General features: G+C 38.4%; 2 protein-coding genes across 11 annotated transcripts in view; both read right to left on the reverse strand.

Annotated features, from left to right (window-relative positions):
• The window catches only part of pals1b (protein associated with LIN7 1, MAGUK p55 family member b), an 18,462-nt gene extending 5,476 nt beyond the window's left edge, over nt 1-12,986 (reverse strand). The window contains exons 1-8 of the mRNA XM_008397483.2: nt 12,777-12,986; nt 9,896-10,364; nt 8,218-8,426; nt 5,738-5,815; nt 2,006-2,125; nt 1,672-1,833; nt 1,162-1,239; nt 888-1,071 (exon numbers count right to left, since the gene is read on the reverse strand). Of these exons, the coding sequence (XP_008395705.1) occupies nt 888-1,071; nt 1,162-1,239; nt 1,672-1,833; nt 2,006-2,125; nt 5,738-5,815; nt 8,218-8,426; nt 9,896-10,223 (1,159 nt within the window). The 5' untranslated portion in view covers nt 10,224-10,364; nt 12,777-12,986. The remainder of the gene's footprint in view (nt 1-887; nt 1,072-1,161; nt 1,240-1,671; nt 1,834-2,005; nt 2,126-5,737; nt 5,816-8,217; nt 8,427-9,895; nt 10,365-12,776) is intronic.
• A 3,650-nt stretch (nt 12,987-16,636) lies between these two features.
• gphnb (gephyrin b) overlaps nt 16,637-24,864 on the reverse strand; it is an 88,678-nt gene continuing 80,450 nt past the window's right edge. For 6 of the 10 annotated variants that reach the window (XM_008397480.2, XM_008397476.2, XM_008397479.2 and 3 more), the window contains 12 exons: nt 24,145-24,237; nt 23,781-23,836; nt 22,567-22,686; nt 22,332-22,390; nt 21,404-21,557; nt 19,833-19,954; nt 19,355-19,457; nt 19,081-19,154; nt 18,882-18,949; nt 18,657-18,760; nt 17,259-17,355; nt 16,637-17,016 (listed from right to left, as the gene is read on the reverse strand). In XM_008397480.2, coding sequence (XP_008395702.2) covers nt 16,883-17,016; nt 17,259-17,355; nt 18,657-18,760; nt 18,882-18,949; nt 19,081-19,154; nt 19,355-19,457; nt 19,833-19,954; nt 21,404-21,557; nt 22,332-22,390; nt 22,567-22,686; nt 23,781-23,836; nt 24,145-24,237 — 1,184 coding nt within the window. In that variant the 3' untranslated portion in view covers nt 16,637-16,882. The remainder of the gene's footprint in view (nt 17,017-17,258; nt 17,356-18,656; nt 18,761-18,881; nt 18,950-19,080; nt 19,155-19,354; nt 19,458-19,832; nt 19,955-21,403; nt 21,558-22,331; nt 22,391-22,566; nt 22,687-23,780; nt 23,837-24,144; nt 24,238-24,864) is intronic. The other 4 variants (XM_008397475.2, XM_008397482.2, XM_008397473.2 and 1 more) reach the window with 3 other exon arrangements.

The raw sequence follows: 24,864 nt of genomic DNA on the forward strand, positions 1-24,864 counted from the left end.
CCCTTTGGAGGCAAGTTGGGAAAGCAAGGACTGATGTTACGAACAAAGTCTCGGATCTGGAGATATCGGAATAGGGAGGAATGCTGTAAACTGAATTTGGAGGAAATAACATCAAAGGTAGCGAAAACACCATTTATATAAAGGTCACTAAATTTACTTAAGCCTGCTCTCTGCCATTGGGCAAAGACAGGATCCAACATGGATGGCAGGAAAACATGATTATTACATATGGGACTGTAGATAGAGAAATTTGTCATATTGAAGTGTTGTCTGAATTGTGACCATATTTTTAGAGTGGAGATTAGCGTCAAGCTAACTTGTCATAATTCCATACAACCGTGTCTTCATCTGGTCGGAGGATCAAGGTCAAAGCAGCACTCACACTGCCAGGTGGTTGTCATGATTTTCAAGCACTCTCCATTGCAAAAAAATAATAAATGAAATGTTTTTTTTTTATACCAAGTACCAAGTATTTTTTGTCTAGTTTCTAGTGCAAATATATTAGTACACTTGAAGGAAGACAAAACTTATAAATAACTGTTTTTAAGTAAATAATTTCTCAATATTCATAAAGTTATAGTTCCACTGTCAGATTATAGAATTTATAACTTGGGGAAAATATCTTGCTATAAATAAACTTCCAGTGGAACTAATACTTTTTCACCAATATCATGGAATTATTTAATTAAAACAAGCTCCTATTTCTCGCTGAACAGTTACTTGTAAACTAATTATTTGTCTTTTTATCCTGAAAATTTAAATTTGTTGTTATTGAAATACTAAACAATGAATGTGACCTTGTTAACTAGAAAAAAAAAACATGTTTATTTCTGTTGTTTTTTTTTTTCATTGTTATTTTTTTATAAAGAATGCCACAGAGAGATTACCAGGGATGAGGCCAGCCAGAGGCTGGTTGTCCTCGTCTCCATCCCTGTAGGCCTGCCACCAGTTGGGGTCATCCTGGCTAATGACATGGAGTACATCTCCTTTCCGGAAGGACAGACCCAGCTCCCGACACGGCACGAAGGGGTCATCAGAAGGATCGTAGTCAAAGTAAGCGCGCACATGCATCTGAGGAGACGGTTTACAACAACAAGTTTAGTGTTTCTTTGCATGCCAGTGACAGTTCTCACGCACACTCTCTCATCTTAATAGACTTACCACAGTTTGTCTGTGGGGAGCAGGTTTATTGTGAGAGCTCGGGATGAGGAGGAAGGTCAGAGTTCCCTGCATTTCTTGCTGTTGAGAGCATAAAGATGATTGGGTAATGCGCAACTTTAGTATTCACGGCCCTAAAACGTCTCACATTTGTCATGTTGATGTGATGGAGAGGTTAGTGGTTGTATTTTTCTTCGGTGGGTTAAAAAATGGCATTGTAATGTGTGAATGATCTGGGTGTAGTGACGGACTCAGACTTGAACATTCAAAGACACATAAAGACAATTACAAAGTCGGTCTTCTGTCACCTGAAGAACATTTCCAGAATTAAAGGACTAGTGTCTTAGATAGATCTAGAAAAACTCATCCATTTGTTTATCTTTAGTCGTCTTGCTGCTGAAATGTGCTAAATAAATCAGCTTGACTTGACTTGTGAGTGCCTTTAATGATTCCATGGATTGAAGTAGGTGAAAAGTGCTTGTTACTTGACGTCATTCTGACAGTAATGGTTACCAGTAAGTCGTGCACTTCGTTGATGTGTTTTCCACGAATAGGAATGCCGTTGATCTCCAGGATCTCGTCTCCCTCACTGAGGAGTCCGCTCCGTTCTGCTGCGCCGCCTTTCACTACACGACTCACCACCACGTTGTCCATGTCATTACGCACTGTTGCACCCTGATAGCAACATATCCGATCACAAAACTGCTGTTAGAGGACACTAAATGATTACGCCGCTCTAAACAGAACGGACGCACAGTAAACGTTTGACAGATACAGTACAGGGCACTAAGGAAATAAAAGCTCAAAAGCCAGACAGTAACAGGAACTCAAACACATCATGTCTCACCAGTGGAGTGTCTCTGGCCTTCTGCAGCCGCACTAATTTAACTGTCTCTCCGAGGTACTGGGTCACGCTTTCCTCTGCGATTTCCTGCACCGCTACGCTGTCATGAGCTTGCATCAGTGCCTGCCATACGAACACACAGACAGACAATGAAAGGTTCCCTTTTAAAATATAAGACAAGTCAGAAGCTAGCTTTAAAAGCAGTCGTCACACAAGCTGCAGGAGATTTAAAGGAGTGATTCAATTCAACCTCAACCCTTGCCATCCTTTTTATACAGAGCTCTCCAAGCCAAGATCAGGACAGAGATTGCGCTTTTAGGTTATTTAACGTGACACACTTTTTAATGCAGCACAATTAATACACGTCACAGAAAATTACGCAGTTTCTTTGTCTTGCAGCAGAGGGACACAGAGAGAGCAGATGCAGGCTAAGTTTAGGCGTACGCACAATCCGTCTTAATCGCCCTCAGCATTTAGGAGTCAAAAGGCAGCACCACACATCAGTGAGCACCGCCGGTGATTTCATATGCTTAAAAACGAGGTGCTTCAGGTTTAGAAATCAAAGGAAAGAAGAGAAGTGGTCTAGCGAGAACCTCCATCCTCCACTACACGGCTAAACTATTTTAGATGTGACGTTGTTCATGAAATTTTCTGCTTCCCGAAGAAACTGACATAATGCGTTCTAATTTCAACGGCGTGAGAGGGTTTCACACCTCACCAGAGCGCCCTGCTGGCTGTGTGTTTCTGACTCAGTGGACAGGTTTATGGGACAGTGGGAGGTTGGCAGTTCACACGGTCACATGGGTCAAATATCTGTCCTCTGGTGCTTCACTGGCTGAGCCTAAACATTACACCTGAGGACTTTTCTCACCTGGCTGTCTAATGGATGATGGTTGTTTGAAAATGGTACTTTATTTCTCCTATATAGGGATTCCCGAAGCCAAATACAGAATCTGAAGAAATACAATTCAAGCATCTGTTTCATTTTTTTTTTTAGGTGCAAACAACTTTTAACAACATAACTCCTCAAACAAATTAGCTTCACAATGTTGTATTTTGTAGAATGTCTTAAAAACATTTTAGGTAACAAGGTTATCATGTAGTAGTTCTTGAGCATCACCCAGTTTTATTGTCCTTTGTCCTCACATTGACCCAATGAGATACTTCTATTAGTTTGAGATAATAAACTGATGGAAAATCAACCCAACAAAATAAAAATAAAATCTTATGACAAAAACAAGTCAATGAATTTGTTATTATTGAGATACGAGCTCAAATTTGTATGTTTTTAAATAACAATATAATAAAATCAACGAAACAATTCAAAGTTGCAATCTTGTTTTTGCAACGTTGACAATATATGCTTGAGATATATAACTGTGAGACAACTGGTCATTTGGGCTCAATAATACAAATTTCTCTCTGCACATTTCTTGTCTGATGACAGTGAATAAAAGAAAATAGTGCCACAAAAATTGTAAAAAAAAATTATTGTTATATAGCTCACAGCATACTGAAATGAGAAATACAATCAACAAGATTAAGTCATCTTGCTAAGGTTATAGAATAATTAAACTATTATGGCAAAATGAGCTCAATATTTCAATTTCAAAAGGTAGTCAGTAATATCTATATAATACAGTGACGTGCGGTGAGGTTCGTAGCTGGTGAGGCACCGACTTCATTATAATCGGATTTACAAATCTAGACCCCCTGCATGTTATTGTTTACGTAAGGAAATTTTGCGCATGCGTACAATGCTGGAGGGCAAAAAGACGTGTGACGCTTAGCCGCGCCGCCGCCGCAGGATAATTCCGTTATCTCAATCAAACTTAGACATGTACATATTATTAATTAACAGCAAAGGGAGAAACCGTTAAAGTACAACTCAAAACCACGTCTTTCTCGCTCTCTGTATCAGCGCAGCTACTGTATGTCTCTTACTCTGCAGTTGTGGAGTCACAATGTCTGGGTTCATGAGCGCCCCCAGCGATGAGGCATGAGAACTGCCTGCCTCACCTCGAATCTGCTCTCTGCCGTTTCTGATTGCTCCTCTGCACACGAAACACGTTACACACACAGTTGGTGATAATAAAAACGCAGTACATTAAATACATAAGCTAAATTATGGAAAATCAGTTCATACATTAAATGTTTTTAACCATTTTATTGGCGATGTACAGACAGGAGGAGCATGCTCTCATAGAATGGCAACCGGTGCAGTTAGTGAGAGGTTGCGCAATCCCAGGTGAGGCTCAGCTCACTGCTGCCTCACCGGCTTCRCTTCCAAGCATTTGAATGGGAAAATGTGAAAATTCAGCAATTTTGAAGAAAAAAAAAATCAGAYTTGGTTAAATTAAATGAAAAATAGATACTTTATAGTACAAACCACAGGGTGAAAATATCTTTCTAAATAATTTTATTATTATATATTATTTTTCCATGATGACAGGTGAGGCTCTGCCTCACCTGCCTCCCCTGACCGCACATTACTGATATAATATAACTTTATATAAATAACATCTATGTATTACTTTTTGGTTTATTAGTTACTGCCTGGAAACTCATAGAAGGTGCAGAGATACATGCAGTTTTCATGTTTTGTGTATAGTTTTGAAGCTTATTCTGCTGCAAATCCACTGATACAAGACGTCAAATACTATTTGAAATGAACAAAATTACAAGGAAAGTCTGGAAAGAAAGAAAATGCGTAGCAACTCTGTGATCAATGCCAAAAATGTAATTGCACTAATGCAGCAAGTTGCATCAAGAATAGAAACTTATTTCTCCCAAGTTTTGCAAATAACAAAACAAGACATTTCACTGTGGATTCTTTACTAAAAAGATACCAGCAAAGTTAAAGCTCTTAAAGTTAAACTTCAGGCATGTCCTGACGAGTAGGTAAAAAGAAGTAAATCTAGTCCTCACGCAGATAAGCTATAACAATGCAAACTGCACACACCTGGGCGCTTCTCTCAAGTGAAGATGAGGAAGTAGGAGACAGATACTTTATAAACAGCTACAAAATATTGTCCTAAATATGTTTGTTATAGTATTATACTTGAAATTATAATACTATAACATGCAACACATATTTAACAAAGAATAACGAACAGTTTAAATTATTATAGAGAAAACACCCTTTTCTTGAAAAACTACATCTGGGTGATGGATACGGTTTTGCAAAGATAAAAAAAGAAGTTGCATTTTCGTTTAATAGTAGGAAAAACTTAACAAAACATATTTTGCAGAACTTGCCTTTTCTAAAACCAACTACAATCAACTTTCAAGCAAAATAAGGAATGAGTGACAAAAAGAAATAAAACAGTACAAATCAAGTTACACAAATATGCAAAAATAATTATCCCGTATCTTTAAATGTTCTGGAGCACATGAATGAAATTCATCCAAACTATGATAAGCAGTATTACCTCATCACTGAACTTGTCAAGAATAAGAAGGGAGAGGACATTTAAAACTTCACAGCTGCCTTTCAGGCATCAAGACGTTAATTTGCTAAACCCTGACCTCTGCCTTCCCAGTGGAAGGTGCAGGAGAAACAATTACCCTTTTGGAGACAGCCGTGTATAACATTAATTATATTTCCAGCAGTCTAATTACTAGAATATTAACTAAATAAATGAGCTGGCCTACGAGGCTCTGCAGACGAGCGAGACACACTTATGTTGCCTTTTAATCGTATTATATGTCAAGAAAGGGTCGCTGATCTCTGACCTGGAGATGGGGATTGGTGAGCAGCGCGCTGAGCTCCAAACCTTCCTTTTGTTGACTTGTCTGGAGGATCCTTTGGACCTGAGCAAAGACACAGTACAGTGAGATAAATCTGCCACTGCCACCTTTTTAAGCATAAATTCATTTATTCTCTTTAATATTTCCTCTTTGCATTTTCTCCCCTTCTTCTGTTCTCGTCTTTGTCCTTTTTTTGAATTTAGCAATAAAATGGATAATAAATGTAGCAATGTCAAACTAACACTGTTGAGTATGATAAACAAATACTAATTAATGCCTCATTGTACAATCAAATAAGTTGGGTAAATTATTTTATTTGGATAGAATATCTGACACATAAATTTTTTTTTCAACTGTTACTTATTGCCAATTTTGGCAGGAGAAGTCTTCCATACACCCCGCCTAAATATTATTATTTTTTCACCAACTATTGATCTCACATCATTCGTTCATTTAATTTGATTGGTCCTACCCAACATTCTTTATTCAATTGGCAAATATTCAAAATTAAAAATTAAAAATAAAAACATCCATTCCTGGCCATTTTAGCCGCGTGCCGGTAACGTTTGTGGGAAACAGGTCCATCTCACTGCTTTGTCAGAACATGTGCAGTCACAGATTATTCACTTGGCTACACTCTAATAGTTCACAGTAGGATTTCCACATTCCAGCTGCACCAAAGCTGGATCTTTCTCTTGAATAAACAAAACAAACAAAAGAGATGTATCAATTCTTCTTGTTCATGTGTGTTCATGTATGAATGCTGCAAATATTAATGTTACAATCCCTTCTGAATTATATTGACCATTTTTAGCTTTAGAAGTCTGTCCAGTGGATCTGGGATGTTTTTTTATTTGTCCACTGTGCTGCGTGTTTCTATTTTAGATCACACGGTTCTAGTGTTGTCAGGCAAATTGGTCTTTTCTTACTCTGCCCTTCGGCCTCTTCATCTCTTGTTCGGAGCTTAGTTCATCCATTACACTAATCAAAGCTCTCACTAACAAGGTGACGCACTTCCCCCTCCCCCAGCAGCAGAGCTGCACCTCAGCCCGGCCTGCTGTAAGCTGCTGGAGTTTCTTTTTCTGGCTGTGCAGATCCTGGCCCTCGTCCTGCGGTGTGCTCCACTGCTCAGCCAGCACAGAGGGCTGCTGGGAGATTAGTTTACGAAATGGCCAGGGCGAGTATCACAGAACGCAGGCAGTTAGTTTAGTTTCACCACAGCTGAAACACTCTGTGTCTGATGTGTGAGTTCATACTTAGTCTCTGCATGTGTGTGCAGGCTGTTTGTTTTGAAATCAGTCCTGTGATGACTGAGCTAACAGTGATCTACCAACACTGACTGCTCTGGATGACAGACTGTTTAGTCAAAACTACTACAAGTCTAGCTGGAAGCTGGAGATAAACTGCAACCAAGCTGGCTGTGTTGAAGACTCCGTATTACCACTGGTCATTCATATTTTTCATGTTGAAATGCCACAGATGCCGTCTATGGATCACTTTTAAATTTTATTCAGCAATGGCAGCCAACGGGACTGTCGGCTGCCATAACAAGATGAACAAAGCTAATAGAGAAAAAGAAGGCAGTGACGTTTTGTAAAGCATTGACGGCAACGTCCTGTAGAGAAGTTTGTTTGGATGTGAAGTTAGAATTGGGAGTGTAACGTATGTAACGTGATGTGGCTCAGTGGAACAGATGTCATTCATAATTCCATAATTATGGAATTGTTTACATCCGATCTGGCTTCTCCTGGTGCAGAATTATGATACATGTCTCACGTCAATGATGTAAAAGTTCAGACTGCAGACTCCTTGAAAACAATCGGACACGTATCCGTTTTAGTATCACATAGTATTTTTTCGGGTTAAAAAAAAAAGATTTAAAAATATGGATCAAGAATATTTATGTGCTTGCCATAAAAAGTCAGATTAAGCATATGGACAAAACAAAACATCGGATTTGTTTGGCACTCGCCTGCTGTGTCAACATAGCCACATGTAGCTGGAGCCTAACATGGATCTGCTGTGTTACTCCTAACAACTCGCATCATAATTTCTGTTTTTCAACAATAACTGTGCTGTGGTTATTTTTGAACATCTCCCATGCAGCATGGCTCACTTCGCTGTCATTTTCTGTGCTAATGATGGAATCCAAAACGAAAACAGCAACTGACAGCAATCACAGTGAAACATATCTTCATTCTTGCCATGTGGCTCCAATTTTCTTCCTATTTTCCTTCTTTTGCGTCACTTTTTCGCTAGTAGACACACTCACAAAAAAAGCATCAAAGTCAAACTAACAGGTCCCAGACCAGATGCAGAATCGTTTCACCAGCTGGGACCCAGAACTTTTTATAACCTACAAAACTGACAAGACAGAAATATAACATATTGTGATTCAATAATTTGGACCCAGTTACATTGAATTGCAAAGCCTAAATAAATCTGCAACATGGATAGTTGAATACCTCCTGGCAGAGATCCTGTGCTTGTACTGTCAGAGGTGAGGTGGGACTGATCCTGCTTGTCTGCTGGGACAGGACACTGTAGATTGTGTAGGCATTCCTGAATTCCTCCTTAGCAAGGAGTTGCGTTATCGCCTCCACATCCTGCTGGCTCTGAGAGTCACTCAGGCTGTGCTGGACCCACTTCAGAACCTGTAGTAGTTCCTCCAGTTCTGACAAACGGGTGCAGAGAAAGGAACCAGATGATGTTGGGAGAAACAGAATAATAACAAAAAATCAGAAATAACGAGGTATCTATGCAAATATTTTCTACAAGTAAAATAATAGTGACATCCAAGCTCTCACATGTTTTCTGATAAAGCTTTAGTGCAAAATTTACAAACTTTAGCTTTAAAATTAGCTACTTTAGGAGCTAATTTTAGCTTGCCTTGGCAAGTTTATTTCAGTTTGCTTTAAGAGTCCGAGCAAACTAAAACTGTCGATGAATTGATCAATCAGCTAAAGATAGAAATTAGCCAGTTCTCTCCTATTTCAGCCTGAGCGATCAAATGGGCATGTGTCATTGTTATTACATTTGAGGCAACTAGAAACTTCCCCCATTTTCAGTTTACAAGGGCATCAATTATCAGCATGTACTTTTTCCAGTTGAATAAAAAGTAGAAAAAAGTAATAAATAAACACAGGTAGTGTTCCTTATGGGTTTAAAAGTTGAATCTCTATGACAGAACCTGCAGCGGATTTGTTACTTTTATGGGTTAATATCATTGGGATCAAAAAACTGAGATTTTTCAAAATTTTGAGTAGCATGTTAGAAGAAGCCCCTAAATCAGTAAAAGACAGGACAAAAAACTGATCTGTTTATCTCCAAAGAAAAGGGTTTGCTAGAAAGTTAGATGGTTATGTCAGTATTTTCCAGTTCAGAAGCTTAAAAGATTTTACACCAGTGGTGCCCAAAGTGGGTCCTCGAGGTCCGGCATGCTGCATGTTTTGTTCTCTCCCTGGTTTAGCGCACCTGGATCAAATGAAGCCCTAAGAAGAACATTGACAAGCTGAAAAGGCTGTTACTGCCACCAGGGAGAGAACTAAAACGTGTGTAACGTCATGCAGAAAGCCGGCCGTTGAGGACTGACTTTGGGCACCACTGCTTTACACAGTTGAATATGTTGAATGTTCTTCCAGTAAGTTTTTAGAATAAATTTTAGAATTTACACCAGATTCTGTCAAAACGTCTTTTTTTTATTAATTAAATTGAAAAAAAAACAAAACAAGTTTAGCTGTTAAATGACTTGATTATTCAGTGAGAATCTAAGCTGCTTCTCATCAAATTATCGCCTTTCATGAAAAAAAAAAAAAGCATTGGATTGGCTCAGCCTAAAAGGTTATTCCTAAATATATGACTCCTCCATCCTTTATTGTCCTAGAACAATGTGGTTTAAAATAAAGAGTGGGACTCTCAGATAGCCAATAAAACACAGACCCCCTCCCCCGCCTCTGCTCTGCCTATTCACTGGTTATTGTTTTTGGCTCCTTTTGTTTTCACAGATTTTTTCGTAAAGCCTCTATTCTTCCCTGACCTCCATGACTCTTTTCCTTTCAACCCTTCCTTCCTTCCTCATTTAACCTCTACAACCCTCTCGAAAACATCCCAACAATCACTGCTGCTCTAACCTACGGTACTCACCCACCACAGGATCTAGGCAGGTCACTTTATTGGTAGCCTTTTCCTTCCCCTCGAAGGTGGGATTGTCAATGCCGATCTTTGGGTTCTCTGACAGCTTCTTGAGCCTCAGCGAAGCGTTGGGATCGATGTCATGCCTCCCCTTGCCCTCTTCCTCCCGCCGCTTCCTCAGCTCCTCCTGGTAATGCTGGATCCTCTCCATGTGGGAACTGCAGTGTGGGGATTTGTTGAGGCTGCCTTCCTGCCCCGGACAGTCCACAGCCCGCTCCCTGTGGCTCACGGCCGGAGCGGAGGCCTCTTGCACATAACCATTTGTACGGGATGCAATCATCCCTGTTGCACCAGGGTACAGTTCAAACCACCCCAGCCTTTCCTGAGGTCTGCTGGAGCTTTATGAGGAACTACTGCTGAACTTAAGAGTCACAAGACCCCCATTGTGGGATATTGTCCTTTGTTCTGTTCCTGTGATGTCCTGGGATACAAACACAACAACAGATTTTTTTCTTGAACACAGTTTACACAACAAACTCAGACTGAAACTTCAGGAATGCATTACTAAGTAAGTAACTAAGGTTTATTTATAAAAGGCTGCTGCTACTTTCTCTCTCCACCTTAAGCATGAGATTGAAAACTTTCAGAAACAGGGATGGTTGGGAAGATATCGATGTGTTTGAAGAGGATTCAATGTTTTCTAGAATGCTGTTGATTTCCTAAAAAGGGCACATGTTAATTTTGATTAAATTTTAACACGTAATTTTTTTAAAAAAATGCAATTAATCACATTTTTATATACCTGCAAAAGTCTCGAGCCAAATCTTTGCATTCACGTGTTCATAGTACGCCTGTGGCGCACAAGCAACGTCCACAACAGCAATAAACAAAAATGATGCTCATTTTGGCGATGTAGGGGTTAAATTACAGACCCTCCAATTAACTTGATTAAAAATTTGAATAAAGTCCCACAACTAATTAAGATCAAGTCTTACTCCAGTTTACTCTTATTTGTCCACTAATCATGGTAAGAACAGAGAGTACTTTCTGGCCTCCATCACCTTTAATTCTCTCCTCTGTAGCCTTATCCAGCCATTTGTTTTGCCATGCTTGTTCCCAACTTTCCACCACGTTGTAGTTATCACTACTTGACTGACCACTGTTGTGACTTTTATAGATTAGGGCCTATTTTAAGGGATACTACACACAAATCTGGATTTGAGAGTCTGACTAAGGCACGTTGATGTGAGGCTTCCTTTAGGTCAATTTGTGCAAAGAAGAAGAAAACAGAATTATCTTGTGATTGGTTAGCTCGTGTGCCAAAATCACTAACATTCCCCAAAATTAAATGGCCTTATTTTACAGCAAATCTTTAGAGCTAATAACATCGGGTACGTCTGTCACCGCGTCTACTAAACCCCTCCCCTACGGAGGCATTTAGCAGTATTTAGTGTGGCCAGGTACTGCTGACAAACAGCAGAGACTGCCAGGAGGCCATCTGTTCTCGTGGGCTTAATTAAGCTTGGGATTTCGGTGGCCACAGAAGGCCTGGGAGGGATGCTGCGAAGGGAGAGAGAGAGAAAGAGAGACAGAGAGAGAGAGAGAGAGAGAGAGAGAGAGAGAGAGATCCGCCAAGGTAGAAGTGACACCAACATAAACACACACTGCGAAGAAAGATTTGGGCCAAAAGCAATGAGTCCTGTGCAGAATTTCAGAAATTATAATCATAAATGTCTGTGAAATACAATAAGAAATTGTTATGCCATATGTTAAGTGGTCAAATAGTATCACAAGGTGTATGGGATGAGATAACAAAAGCTAATAAAAATGTAAATAAAATCTGTCTGCATGAGCTCATGCAAGACTACATATTTTAATCTTGTATGAGACTAAAATATCATATCAAGGCACGTTCCCATCAGGCATGTGGGAAACACGGCAAAACACATGGGAAAAGGTGCTCTCATGATCTGAGACCAGAATCAAATGACAAACATTTAAATTCCTAAAATAAACCACTGTTTTTATTCACCTTATTTACATGCACAAGAACAGCAAAAATGTCAAAACAAGCTATTTAGCTATTTACAAGTACTTAATTTGATCATATTTGTGATTACTTTAGATTATTTTGGAATTATTACCCTTACTCTTTTTATAGTTTTTTTTTTTTAAAATACTAATTTCCAATGTTTTCCTCCTAAAATACAGAATTGTCTACTCATCTGTTTTATGTTCCTGTTTTTTTGTCTTGGTTTAATCATCTCCAGTTTTTCTTTCCGTATGCTTTCAATCTCTGTAAAACATTGTTACAGGTTTTGATTGATTTAGTAAATAGTGTTAATCTCTTAGTAAAACATAAATAAAGTAAATAAGAAACCGAATGACATACCAGCAAAGAGGTTAGAAATTAAAATCGATGGAGAAAATAAGTTATAAAAAGATAACTGACATCTAATATTGTTATTAATTATATTAAAAAGTAGGCTGTGTAAACAATCATTACTATGAGAGAAGAAACTAAACTTTGACATCACAATAATTTTTTATAGTTTTTTATACTATTTTATACCCTTCGAGTTCTTGTGACAAACTTTCTGTTCTTGTAATATTGCTTCATCTGAAATTGTTCTGTGATTTAACAACTAGTTGCTTGTTGGAGTAATTGTTATAAAATACGACCTGAGGTAAACTTATGCTTTGGTCAACATATAAAAAAAAAAAACTCACTGAAAATAAGCTGCTCGTCTTAAACGTATGTTTAGATTTATTTTTACTTTTCTGCGCCAACGTGGGACCTAGCATAGCGGAGGAGACCTAGCATTGTCCCGCTAACTCTGCACGACAGGACGGCAGCTGTCCCGTAAAGATGTTTTAAGATTGGGTGACTCACCTCCTGAATACCAGCGAGCTTCTTGAGCTTGTAGTAAGACAAAGTCGTTGTTTAATTGTCCAGCTTTATTCATGCAGAGATAAACTGAAAAACTTCCTCAACTTCCTACTCAGTCTGAACGGGACGCGTCCGACAGCTACGAGCACAAAAAGGACATTTGTGGCTGCTGCTGCTGCCGTTGGTGGAGCTGCACCGGTTGTTGTGAGTCGTTTCCTTGGCAACAACCATAGCACCACAGCGCCTCCTCCAGGTCAATCACGTAATAACTCCGCTTTGTTAAAAAAATGAATTGAGATTACAATTTAAATGACAAATACGTCCTTTTGAAAAATATGAGAAGAAAATTAAACATAAACAAAAATAAATAATATGGTAGTTATATTGCAAATGCTTAGATAAAGCAAACACTGCTGAATATACACATGGCATGGCACACAGTTTTTATTAAAAGTGAATATATACATGTATATATTCACTGAGGAAATATTTCACCAGTTAGATTAACTTCCTCAGGCCTGCTTTAACTAGTCACATCACTTCATTTATCTTTTTATCTCAATTGCTCAGTATATTCAAGAATATTAGACACACATGGTTTTCTATAATACATAAAGACTTGGTTCCCTTGGTAGTGTAAAAGAATTACTCTTCATTTCTGACTGTCATCTTATTGATCCTCTTGCATTTACTCCATTTTATCATCATAGTCAAATGTCTACTTTCTTGTCATGACATTATTAACAATCTCCACCTAACACATGGCATGGCACGTGTTTGTAAAATGTGCTGTCATTTTACAAAATGGCAATATAAATAGAAATTTATAGAATTAAAAGGAACAGTCCACCAACTATTGACTTAAAAAGGTGCATAATTTTCTTTTCACTAAACAATTACGAACTACGTTTGTGGGTGGTTTGCTGTTGGAAGGTCTAAGATGGTCCCTAGTATTAATTTTCACAGCTCCATTCCTTATGGTCACCATAGGTTTGCCCTCACTGGCTTCCAGTGAAATCCTTTTCTGCAAAGTCGGCAGTACAACGTTTTTCAAGAAGCTGATACGCGACACACGGGCTTGCTGCATGTTCATTACCTTTGACAGACCCTTTCCACGTACAGGTGGTTACCTGTCTGATCCTGCCAGTACCATTAACTTGTCTTAAAAAGTAAGCCATTCAGTTCTAAGAACACATAATTGGGACAGTGAAGCTCCAAATGACTGTTTGTGAGCCATCTGATTACTACGTTCTTACCTGAGCAGCTATTACTGCCTACAATCTAGTGCTGACCTCATGTTATGGGTGGAGTCTGAATGAGACTGAAAACTGTGTGTATCCCTTCACTTTTTGCTGACTTTAAAAAGCCTTGAAACTATTCCTGGCCCTCATTCCTGGCCTTCCTTATTAACATGTATGTTACATGCCTGCCAAAGTAACAGACGGCATCAGGGTTTAATTCTGATAAGGCAGCCTTCAAAACAACAACCATATTAATGGCAGGCACATAAAACACCATCCCGACTTGGGGAGCAGTGATGGAAAATGTCCCTTTCACACACATTCCTTCACACAGCCACAACTTGCTCACACCAGGTTCAACACTCTAGTATTATCTCAGCTTAAGAGTTTAGCCAAAGAGGATTCTTATCTTAACGTAAAAAGGTTTACATCTGGTTTAAATATTGGCTGATACTTTAAGCTAAGAGGTTGTACGTTCTCCTTACAAGGATGTTTTCCTGGCGCTTTGACGTCTTCTGGCAGTTCAAAAACAGATATTAACACTCCTCTCTCAAACCATCCTGCACATTGCCGTCTTCAGAGTTAAAATGCACTGGGGTATTATGCTTAGAAGGTAACAATCTTAATTTCTCAGATACTGCAGCCACTCAGTATTTCAGTAGTTGAGTGTTTTCTTGAAATTCAGGATGCTCCAGTTAGGATCTCCACAGATTTGAGATGCTTTCTGATGCATTTGTTGTGCACCTGTTTGGTTTCGTGCTGAATTCTGCAAGATTGAACCAAAAAGGTCCCTGCAGGAATATGGGCTTTAGCCAACGAATGAACGATGTCTCCAGTTAAATCTATGCTCTTTTCTCTTGTCCAACCATGGAAAGTAGTTTGGGCTTAGCGTTTCTAAACTATGTCACTTTCTTGAAAGGAATCATTGGACAAGCTTCCACATAGAAAGTACTCTGCATCCAGTGACACTATGGTTAACGTTACTCTTTCCTGGATGTTCTCTTAGCTAGGTGCATCCGTGTTTAGCTGCGTTTCTTTCTGGGATGGAGTCACGTCATGTTCTACTTGTTTTGATTTTCTTTCAAAAAAAGAAAAGAAAGTACTTTTGGTCCAGTAGCAGCTTTCCTGGTTGTGGTTATAGATGTATTTATTCATACTACGTTTCTTGTATTTCTTTTTCATATGAAGTAGCCAAGACTCAATGCTTTGGTGCACAACTGTGTACGAGAATAGAGTCATTGATTAAGTTATTGATGCCATTATCTCTGTGTTCTGTTTGCTTTCCTATCCTATAGAAAGTACTCCTAGCCAGTGGTTTTGCATCCCTTTCTTGGAATCATTGACCAAGCTGTTCATGTCATTAACTATGCGTTATCTTTGGTTTTAATTTCCCATTGAAAGTACTCCTTGCACCATCATCGTTTCTTTGATAGAGCACCATAGCTACCATGAAGGATTGCTTCAAAATCAACCACTTATTGCAGTCACATATGCTATAAATTTTTACCAGTTTCATTACAGATCAATTGCATCTTTGTTAGACTCTTCCTGTTGGATAACCCAAAGTGCATCAGCTGCAAAACCTTCGGCACCAATAACAAAAACCTCCCACATTTTCCATAGATATATTTTATTAAAAAACGAAAGCCAACAAGAACCCTTTTTTACATAATGATCAAGGATTTTTATTATCTTAGTCTCTTTCATCAGTTTCATATCATTACAGAAAATGTTATTGTACAGCGTTGATCAATGTCTCCTCATTGCTTAATAATTTCCTTAGGAGTGCTGGTCACATATATCTGTACAATATGGTTATTTTTATTTTTTCTGTACATTTCTTGTGAACTTGGTTAAAAAGGCTGTCAGCACTTAAAGAAGCTGTTTCTTTTCTTTAATCTTTTTTTCTTAAATAGTTGATCAAAAAGAAAAACAAAACAAAAAAACAAAAATGATAATTTCTCCCCGGCTCAGCTTGTCACCTTGGTGGGGGTTTGGAGTTTAAGTGAATATAAGGAAGCTTCAGGGTCTGGGCCTGGCTGGCGTGGGTGTGCCCCTAATACCCCCAATCCACCCTCCACCCTCCTACCCACCCCACACACACACACACCTCACCCTCCCGATATCGCCTCCTTCCTGTCCAGGCATTTGGCACTGCGCACATAAACAAGACTCACAAGATAAACAACAAGCAAAGCTCTTTGTGAAGCCATTATGATGCATACTAATGAGGGAAAAAACAGAAGTGTCACCTTGATGGGCCCTCAGAGGAGGAGGTGGCCTTGATATGCAGCCTCTTTCCTCTAAACTGAGCACCGTAGGAAATCTGGAGCTTTCCATGTTTTCTTCACTTTCAAAAAACTGATTTTTTTTTTTATCCACTAAAGATGAGAAAATAATAATTTTATTTTTTATTTTTTTGTCCTGGCAGGCACCTACAGCGGTCTATTAAAATGCTACTGCTATAGATAAGGTCTAGCATTGAACACACAAAGCAATTGCAATGAAAGGAACAAAGTTGCCTTAATATAATAATGATAAGAAGAATAATGATAATAATAATAAGAATAATAATCATAATAATATATTACAGAATAAATCTCTTTTTATAATTAGATTTTTTTTTCATTAAAAGTTATATTTTCTTTGTTTGAAATACTATAATCTTTTTAAATTATTATTTTTTTTAAATATGTATCTAGGTTGTGATCAAGATGTTGACTATACCTCAACGTTATCCAAATCAATAAAAACTAGCTGTGCCGTTGCATATTACAGAATAGTCAATGATATGTGGACATGCACCGTGAACCACCCATTCCAACGCTCGCTATTTGTGACGTCGTCCGGCGTCCTCCTCTGATGACATCATAGCCGCCCGATGACCATGACGTCGACCACCTCGCCCTTGTGCAGCTCCACGTATTGCTCTGTTTTTGGAGGTAGCATCAGGAGCCCGTTGGCACTGCGCATGCTCATCAGTCTGCTGCTCACCTGGTTCCCTGCGAGGAGACCACAAACGGAGAGCTTGTGCTTATTTACATTTAGTTGTTTACACTGGACAAGAAGGAAGCCATTGTTGAAAGAAAGCAAAAAAAGATGCACAGTTTGAGTTTTCCTTAGCTTTTTACTTCACTTTACTTTACTTGTCAGTACTTTAAGCACTGACAAGGTAGTTTCTCTGTTTCCGAAACGTTTCTGTTGCTCTTCAAAATACATTTTTTGCTGCTTTACGTTGTTGTACCTGTGCTCTGTGCCCAAGGCAGAGGCTCCTGGTGATGCCACGTCAAAATGCAGCGGTGATATTCAGGACGAGGGTCCAGCTTCACATCACATGACAACTAAATAGTAAACAAACATATAATAAAGTTAAAGCTTTATTAAACCCCTCCCAACAGATACTTGTAGGGCATCATTTAAAATTCCTCTCTATTTTTCTTCAAGTGCTTTCTATTTTTTCTTACGGACTGTATATTTTAGGCAGTTTGCTAGAATTCAGCGCTTTCATTCAATGCTCAAGCTTTATGGCACAGACAAAAAAAAAACAAAAAAAAACATTTTTTTGTGCAAATACACCAGTGTGAATTGTCTCCATTTTTAACTGTCACAGATTAATTAACCAGCTAATATTAAATTGTTATACTTGTGTTGCCGAGTAAAGAGCACAGTGACAATAATGGTGTAATATTCTGCACATAAAAACTTGATAATGACCGTTTATTCTAAAGTCCATATCAAAATTAAAATAAAGCATAATTGCACCAATAAGAATCAATATATTCTAATAATTTTGGAGCAGCTTCCATTTAAGAAAGACCAATTACGTTATAGATTCTTGTTTTAATTTTCTGTGCAAAAACAATATTGATATATTTTTATTATGATTAGAGGTATTTTTTTGTTATTTGTGTCTTATTATGCCAGATGAATCTCATCCTGGCTCATTCTAAAAAAAAAAATATCCCTAAAATGTCATCTACAAGGTATCTTGGCCAAGATAAGAACAGCTGAAGACAGCACTAAAATATGCCACAGGGATAAAAAAGACCAGAGGTCAACAAAATATAGTTGCCTCGTTGAGTCTGTTTTGCAAGGGTAAAGATTTAATCTAAATCTGATGCTATCTGCTTGGGAAAATTGCCTGAGTGCAACTATGCTTTAAGACCATTAATTTCTTTACAAAGTGGCACTAATATATTCAACTTGATTTCTAACTGCGTTATAATTGCAATTGATGTAGAGGTGCATGCTGGATGGCGCCCATAATGGCAGGAAACCAAATCCTTTACTTGTTAATGCTTGATGGGGGACATAAGCTTAGCCTGCTCTGGGTGCATGATATTCTAGTGATTTCTTTTACCCACTCTGTGGTTATGAATATTCAAGACAGAGGATCAGGCCTTGGGGTTGCTGGTGTCTTTGCCAAGTCACAGCAAAATGTTGTGGTCATAAATATGCATCCAGAGGATGATGAAAACACAATTACTTGATGATTTAAGATGCAGCAAGACTTGAGTAGTTTTGTGCAAACATTGATTTTTATTTATTTATTTTTTATAGTTTGATGCCTGTGCACTGAAAGCACAGCAATAAACCCAAGAGATTTTTTTTTGACTTCCCTTATACGCTTTGTGAGTCCTACCCTCGCTTTGATGATGGTGGGCCTGGGGTCCAAAATACCCTGCATCTTCCTCAAAGCAGGGATGACAAAAAGATTACAGGTGACAACAGCGGACACGGGATTTCCTAGGACAGACGGGCGGGACAGAGGGAGGAGGACGAGAGGAGAGAGCACAAAGAAAAATATCTGAGTAACGAGTCTGTGCGCATGGCTGGTAGAATCGCTCTTTCTCTCAACTTCACACACTACCTGGGAGGGCAAAGATTAGTTTGCGAGCACCGTCTATGTCCAAAGTGGCAAATGTTGTTGGGAGACTGTAAAAAAACCCCAACAAAAACAACGAATAGTACAATAAAACAACAAATGTCATTGCAGAAAAATGAATTAGGAAGAACAAAAATGATTTAAACAGTCTCAATAATTAATGACTTTCTGTTTGCTTTACCCTGGTTTCATGAAAACACGACCAAAATGGATCTGAGCATGAAGATCAATATCCAACACCTGCTTGAGGTAATCCTGAAAAATACAATTAAAAGGCAAAATTATAAAATGCACATTTCTTAACAAACTTAAAAATGACATTGAGATACAATTTCGTTCTCTGTGCTTTAAAAATAAAAAAATGTCCAACCACTACTGAAATATTTTTTTTCTGCTATCTCGCCGTCTACCACTAGGTGTCAGTAAAACAGCATTATGACCCCTCATGTAACTACCTTCTCTCCCATGGACACTCCTCCTGAGGTGATGATGACATCAGCACGGCTGATGCCTTCATTCAGAGCGTTCAAAAGGTCATCTGGGCTGCAAGGCATAAAACAGAGAAACAAAACATACACAAAAGCATTAACTACCAATTTATTTCAGAGAAAAGAAAGAAAGTTACATGAAAAAAAAAATCTTTAATACATACTGTTTTTATATTTCATCATGTTACAACATTACGGCTGAATATTTTTATGTTCTAAACTATGTAGTAGAAGATAGAAGGTTTAGATAACTAGACGTATCGCTATTTATGTTGTCTAATCAAATTTTGTCTTCCTTTAACTTCACAATTATATGCATCTCTTTTGCTGGTCTATCACACAGGATCGAAATTCAATATTTGCTTACATAAATTGACAAAATCTGGAAAAGTTTAAGGGGTATTTTATGAAACAAGGCCTGGCACAGACTTAATGTGAACCTTACTTGTCCCCAACGATTCCCAGATTGATAGTGGGGTAGCCATGTTCCTGGATCGTGGCAAGCAGGGTGGAACGATTGCTGTCCCTAATTTTCCCAGGATGGAGGTCATCCTCTGGGTTCAGCAGCTACCAAGAAGCAATGCAGCACAACATGACAGGGATCATGTTTTGTAATGGAAATTAACAAAGTGGATAAAGAAGCAAGTAATTAACAGGGAGAGCATTTAACGACCCTTGCCGCGAATCCTTTTTGGTTGCAAACATAAAGGCATGCTTTAGTATTTGCAGTGTGCCCAAGATAATTAGGTTCTGACTGAATAAAATGCCACAGCTGGTGAAAAATGTCTCACATAAAACTGTAATACAATGTTTGCAATGGTCATATGTCACGGGATAACGAGAATTACTCTACACTCTGGTCATAGAGATGCGAGTCTTGTTGGGACACACACATTAGCTGCAGATAATACAATTTGGGTCTGATATGATGAAACATGGAAAACTAGTCACAGAAAAAGAACACTTATCTGTTTTTATGTAGAACAAGGTGTCTGTTTAGATCAGCAAGACCCCTGTATGATATTTAATCAGTTCAAGTTTTCCTGTTTTAACACAGTCAGGATGACCAAAATGTAATAAATGAAAAGGTGTACATATTGATCTCTTCAAATTCAGAAATTAAAAAAATAAATTCTATTGTATTTTGCAGAAGGACTTTTTAAACTGTATTACAGGGTCAAACATTTTGGGCATTCTAACTGGAAATTTGGCCTATTCCTCCTCAAACCTGGGGTAACTGGATTAGATCTGTATGACGGCTTTGCCAACAGATTTTCTATGGAACTGAGATCAGAGTTTTGTGACGTCCACTCCAAGACCTTAAGACACATCGTAACTATTTTGGCAGTATGATTAGGCCGATTGTCTATTTGGAAGATCCATTTGGGCCAAATGTCTTGAAACGTTGCTTCAGTGTTTCCACTTAATGCTCTTTCTTCATGGTAAAATCTATTTGTGAGAAGTGCACCAGTCCCTCCTGCAGAAACACCCACTTAACATGTCGCACGTAGGGCTTTAAAAATAGGATGGCGTTTCAAGCTGCCTCTCATAATCTTTCGCTCATTAATCTGACATTAAGCAAATATAAATCATTTTAGTATTCCTTACTGACCTGAAACAGGAAAAGTTTAATCGGATTTAACAATACATAGTGAGGAGGGGGAAAAAAAGCTATGTACCTCTTCATGCAGTGCGTCTACAAATATCAGCTTCACACGTCAGAATTAATTTTACTGCATTAATATTCAAGAATGTACTCAAAATATTGGTTGTAAAATTAGAATCGTTTTGTGAGTGAGTGCTGCAGAATAACATTAAATCTGAGCTCAACTTAATCCTCTTTTCTAACAGATAATCTGATGGGAAAGCTGATGAAGGAAATATGAAATTCATTTGCATAAAAATGTCAACATGGTTGTTTAATACCTGCTGATTTAAACCCAGAATGTGATTTTCTGTGAAGGTTGAAGGGCACACAAACTTTGGTCATTACCGATTATGTAGTTTTAGCTTTACCTCATTTCCTGTGGACATGACAGCCACAACAGGAAATTTCTGCACTTCCACCTCCGTGACCCCAACAGTGGCCAACAGGCCAATTTCAGAGGGGCCCATATGGGTGCCCTTTGCCAGCACGCACTCCCCACGCTTGATGTCATGACCGATAGGCCTGTGGAGATGCAAACACCAAATTAAAAAATGCTGCAAAATCCCTGAATGATGTTGTAAGGCTGTTCTTACATTCTGTTAGAGACACGCTATGCATTTTGAGCATTTCTTTGGCCTCTGGCTGTAATTAGAATTAATGGATGTAAAGTAACAAGGTAGCAAAATGAACAGAAATCTGAGTGGGACAAATTCAGAAAGAGTTTTCTATGTTACCAAGCACTGTTGAGGTGAAAATCACCCACAGTAATGTTTATTAATATTCTGCGCAGAAGATGAGAATTTACAAAGTGAGACACTTTTGAACAGGTCAAAGTAGAGAAATCATAAACACTGAAAAAAGTGTGCGACCGTCTGGGTCTTTGCTCCACCAGAAGTTATTTCTCCAGGGGAAAAATCTTGAGTGTTTTAGATGACACAAGTTTCCTCAAGGAAAGTTTATAAACATTAAACAAAAACATAATATGACATAACCATCAGATGAACAAAGACATACAATATTAGTCAGATTTTTTTGTTATTGCCTCATTTCACCCCCTTGGTTATAGTTACACTTAGTTTTATAATAATCACATAGTAAAATTAGATTTCATTCCCTATTTGATTATGATAAAGTCCAGGTTACATAATAATTACACGGTAAATCTTGTTTATTAGGGTGCACCTTAAGGATGATAGGAATTTGTTTTTTGTCGCATAGGCTTTTCTGTTTTAGGCAAACCCATAAAAAAACAGCAAATGCAATCAGAGCTTCAAATTTTTTCTGATTTTAACCAACCTGATGTCCTGTCCTGGACGGGCTTGTACTAGAATTCGAACCTCCAACTCCTCTGTTCCCTAAATAACAAATAAAATATCAGAAAAAAAAATACTGTTAAGCTACTGAAGCAGTAATGGGCACCACGGTTTTCTGCCTAACTGTCACTCACTGCCCGTAAAGCCAAAATCATCTCTACGCTTGGTAACATCTAGTTCTACATTTCACTGCTGTTGGCCTTTAACTTTACGCTTACGTCCTCAGACTCGCGGAGAAGCTCGGTGTCTTCCACCTGGACGACAGCATCGGCACCGCAGGGGATTGGGGCGCCCGTCGTCACCCTCATCACCTGCCCAGGCATCACTGTGTGGGTGGGCTTCACATGCAAAGAGAAGGCAAATGAAATCACAACATGGACAAGCAGAAGAACTGGACAACGGACAGAAAATAACTTTTGTTTTCCAAAAATGGCCAAATAGATTCTGACAACAAGGAAATATGTCAGTAATGGTGGCAAATCTTTATATCATATACATCACCACCGTCAACAGTTACTAACACACAGTTTAAAAAATAAAAAAAAAGTTCCAACATGAACTTTCCTTTTGATTACACCCTGAAACTTGTATTTTGAGTTATTTTACTCTGAGGGAAAAAAACAAGCTTTCACCCTCAAGGAAATATAACCTTTTTTTTTTTTTTTTAAGTAAATAAAAGCAGCTAAAAACGTTTAATTAGTTATCTATTAGCAAGGGCTCATTCAGGGAACCATTCACACAATAATTGCTCATGTTTGCATGCTTACAATTTAATTTTACAGAGGAAAAGATTAGTGTGAAGTCTAGGATGTTTAAAGTTTAAAGTGATGGCATTTAATGTGACATTTAGCATGGAGAGCAAAATAGACAAGTTTATAAAAAGAAGTTAGGCTGCATCTTAGTCTAAAAAAACACTCCTGGCAGTTTGATTAGTTTAAACATGGAGAAAATAGATTATTTTAACCTGCTTTTATCCACTGATCACAGAAGTCTAAAATGCTGTCTAGCCTTAAAAATAAATATTAGAATGAGGAATACAGTTTTTTTTACTTTCATGAAAATGTGTGAGTGAAGCCAGGAGGAGTCAACAAAAAGGTGCGACTGCTTTCATACTCTTATGAAGCGATTACGGTCACATTTGTTGTGGAAAAAAAGTTCAAGTGTTCTTACTGTCTGATCAAAACATATCAAGTATGAAAAAAAAATAAAGCTGATAAAATCCAAAATCTAGCATGTCTAGGAGCACACATTGTGTTAATGTCTAAGGTTTAAGGTGTGTTTAGAGTTAATCCTGCATTTAGAGGGAAAATGTCCTACTATGCAAAAAATACTGATGTGAAATGACAGCAAAGGCAAGAAATATGCGACAGAAATCAAATATTTTATGTCCATGGACGGAATGTGAGGATGTTGTCGTGAAAGCGTGACAAACCTGCTCTCCAGCTTGGGATTCTCCGATGATGAAGCGATCACCTGGGCCATCAGCCGCTGGCGAAAACAAGGTTTAAATAAATTAGACATGAGAGGAGATGAAAATGTTTGATTGGTGTAGTCAATGAAATTGACTTTTAGGTCAAAAAAATTAAAAAACTGACAAATATCGCATTAGCATGCTAAAAAGAAAATATTCCCCGTGTGAATGGATGGATCATTTGGTAAGTATCTATGTTTAATTTCTCATTTGATGCATTTCAGGTGATTTTTACATAACATATAAAATGAGCAAAGTTTCAAAAAGATAGAAGATTTTGTGTCGAGAGAAGAACAGCCCATCAGCCATAATTTATCGTCCCTACCTCTCACAGCATATCCATCCTTTACTGAAGCAGGAAAGGGTGGAAGGTTGTCTTTGGCATAAACGTCCTGAGCCAGGACTCGACCCATCCCATCTGCGGAGAAGAGAAAAGCAGAACACAGGTGAGAGGGCGAGGAGGAGAGGAAGATGGTGACAGCTGCAGAGAAGCAGATGCATAAAGGGTGAGACGGTGCATCCAATTTAGCGACGTGTGTGAGGTTTTCGCGCTTCGGTTTTATTACGTTGCTTCTGGTTGGAAGTCGCAAACTTTAATGACAAGAGGATCAGAGACTCTCGAAACAAAACAGCTCAATGAAAGAAAGAAACGCAGGAAAAGAAATCACAGTATGAGTGGGCGGAGTAAAAAAGATATCCAACAAAAATACCTTGAGATGCTCCGCGGATAAATATAGCTCTTCTTTGAGCTTTATCGCTGCGATGATGTGGGTGTTTAATATGAAAGATCTAAGCTTTGATATGAACCCAGGAAAAAAGAAAAACAAACAAAAAGAAAAACATTATGCATGTACATGCAAAGGACGCCCACAGTCATGCAGATGCTAAACACCAGTTATAACACGGTGCTGTAAGTGATTCATCCCAGCTGCAGATGAGGACCTGCAAGGTTCTGTCCAAGTCTTTAACAGCACTTCATCGGAAAAATTGTTGGGTTTTTTTCACATTTCCTTCCAAGCTGCCACTTAAACAGCCTGTTGGAAAC

The sequence above is a fragment of the Poecilia reticulata genome, linkage group LG21 (assembly GCF_000633615.1).
Source record: "Poecilia reticulata strain Guanapo linkage group LG21, Guppy_female_1.0+MT, whole genome shotgun sequence".
In the NCBI taxonomy this organism is placed as follows: domain Eukaryota; kingdom Metazoa; phylum Chordata; class Actinopteri; order Cyprinodontiformes; family Poeciliidae; genus Poecilia; species Poecilia reticulata.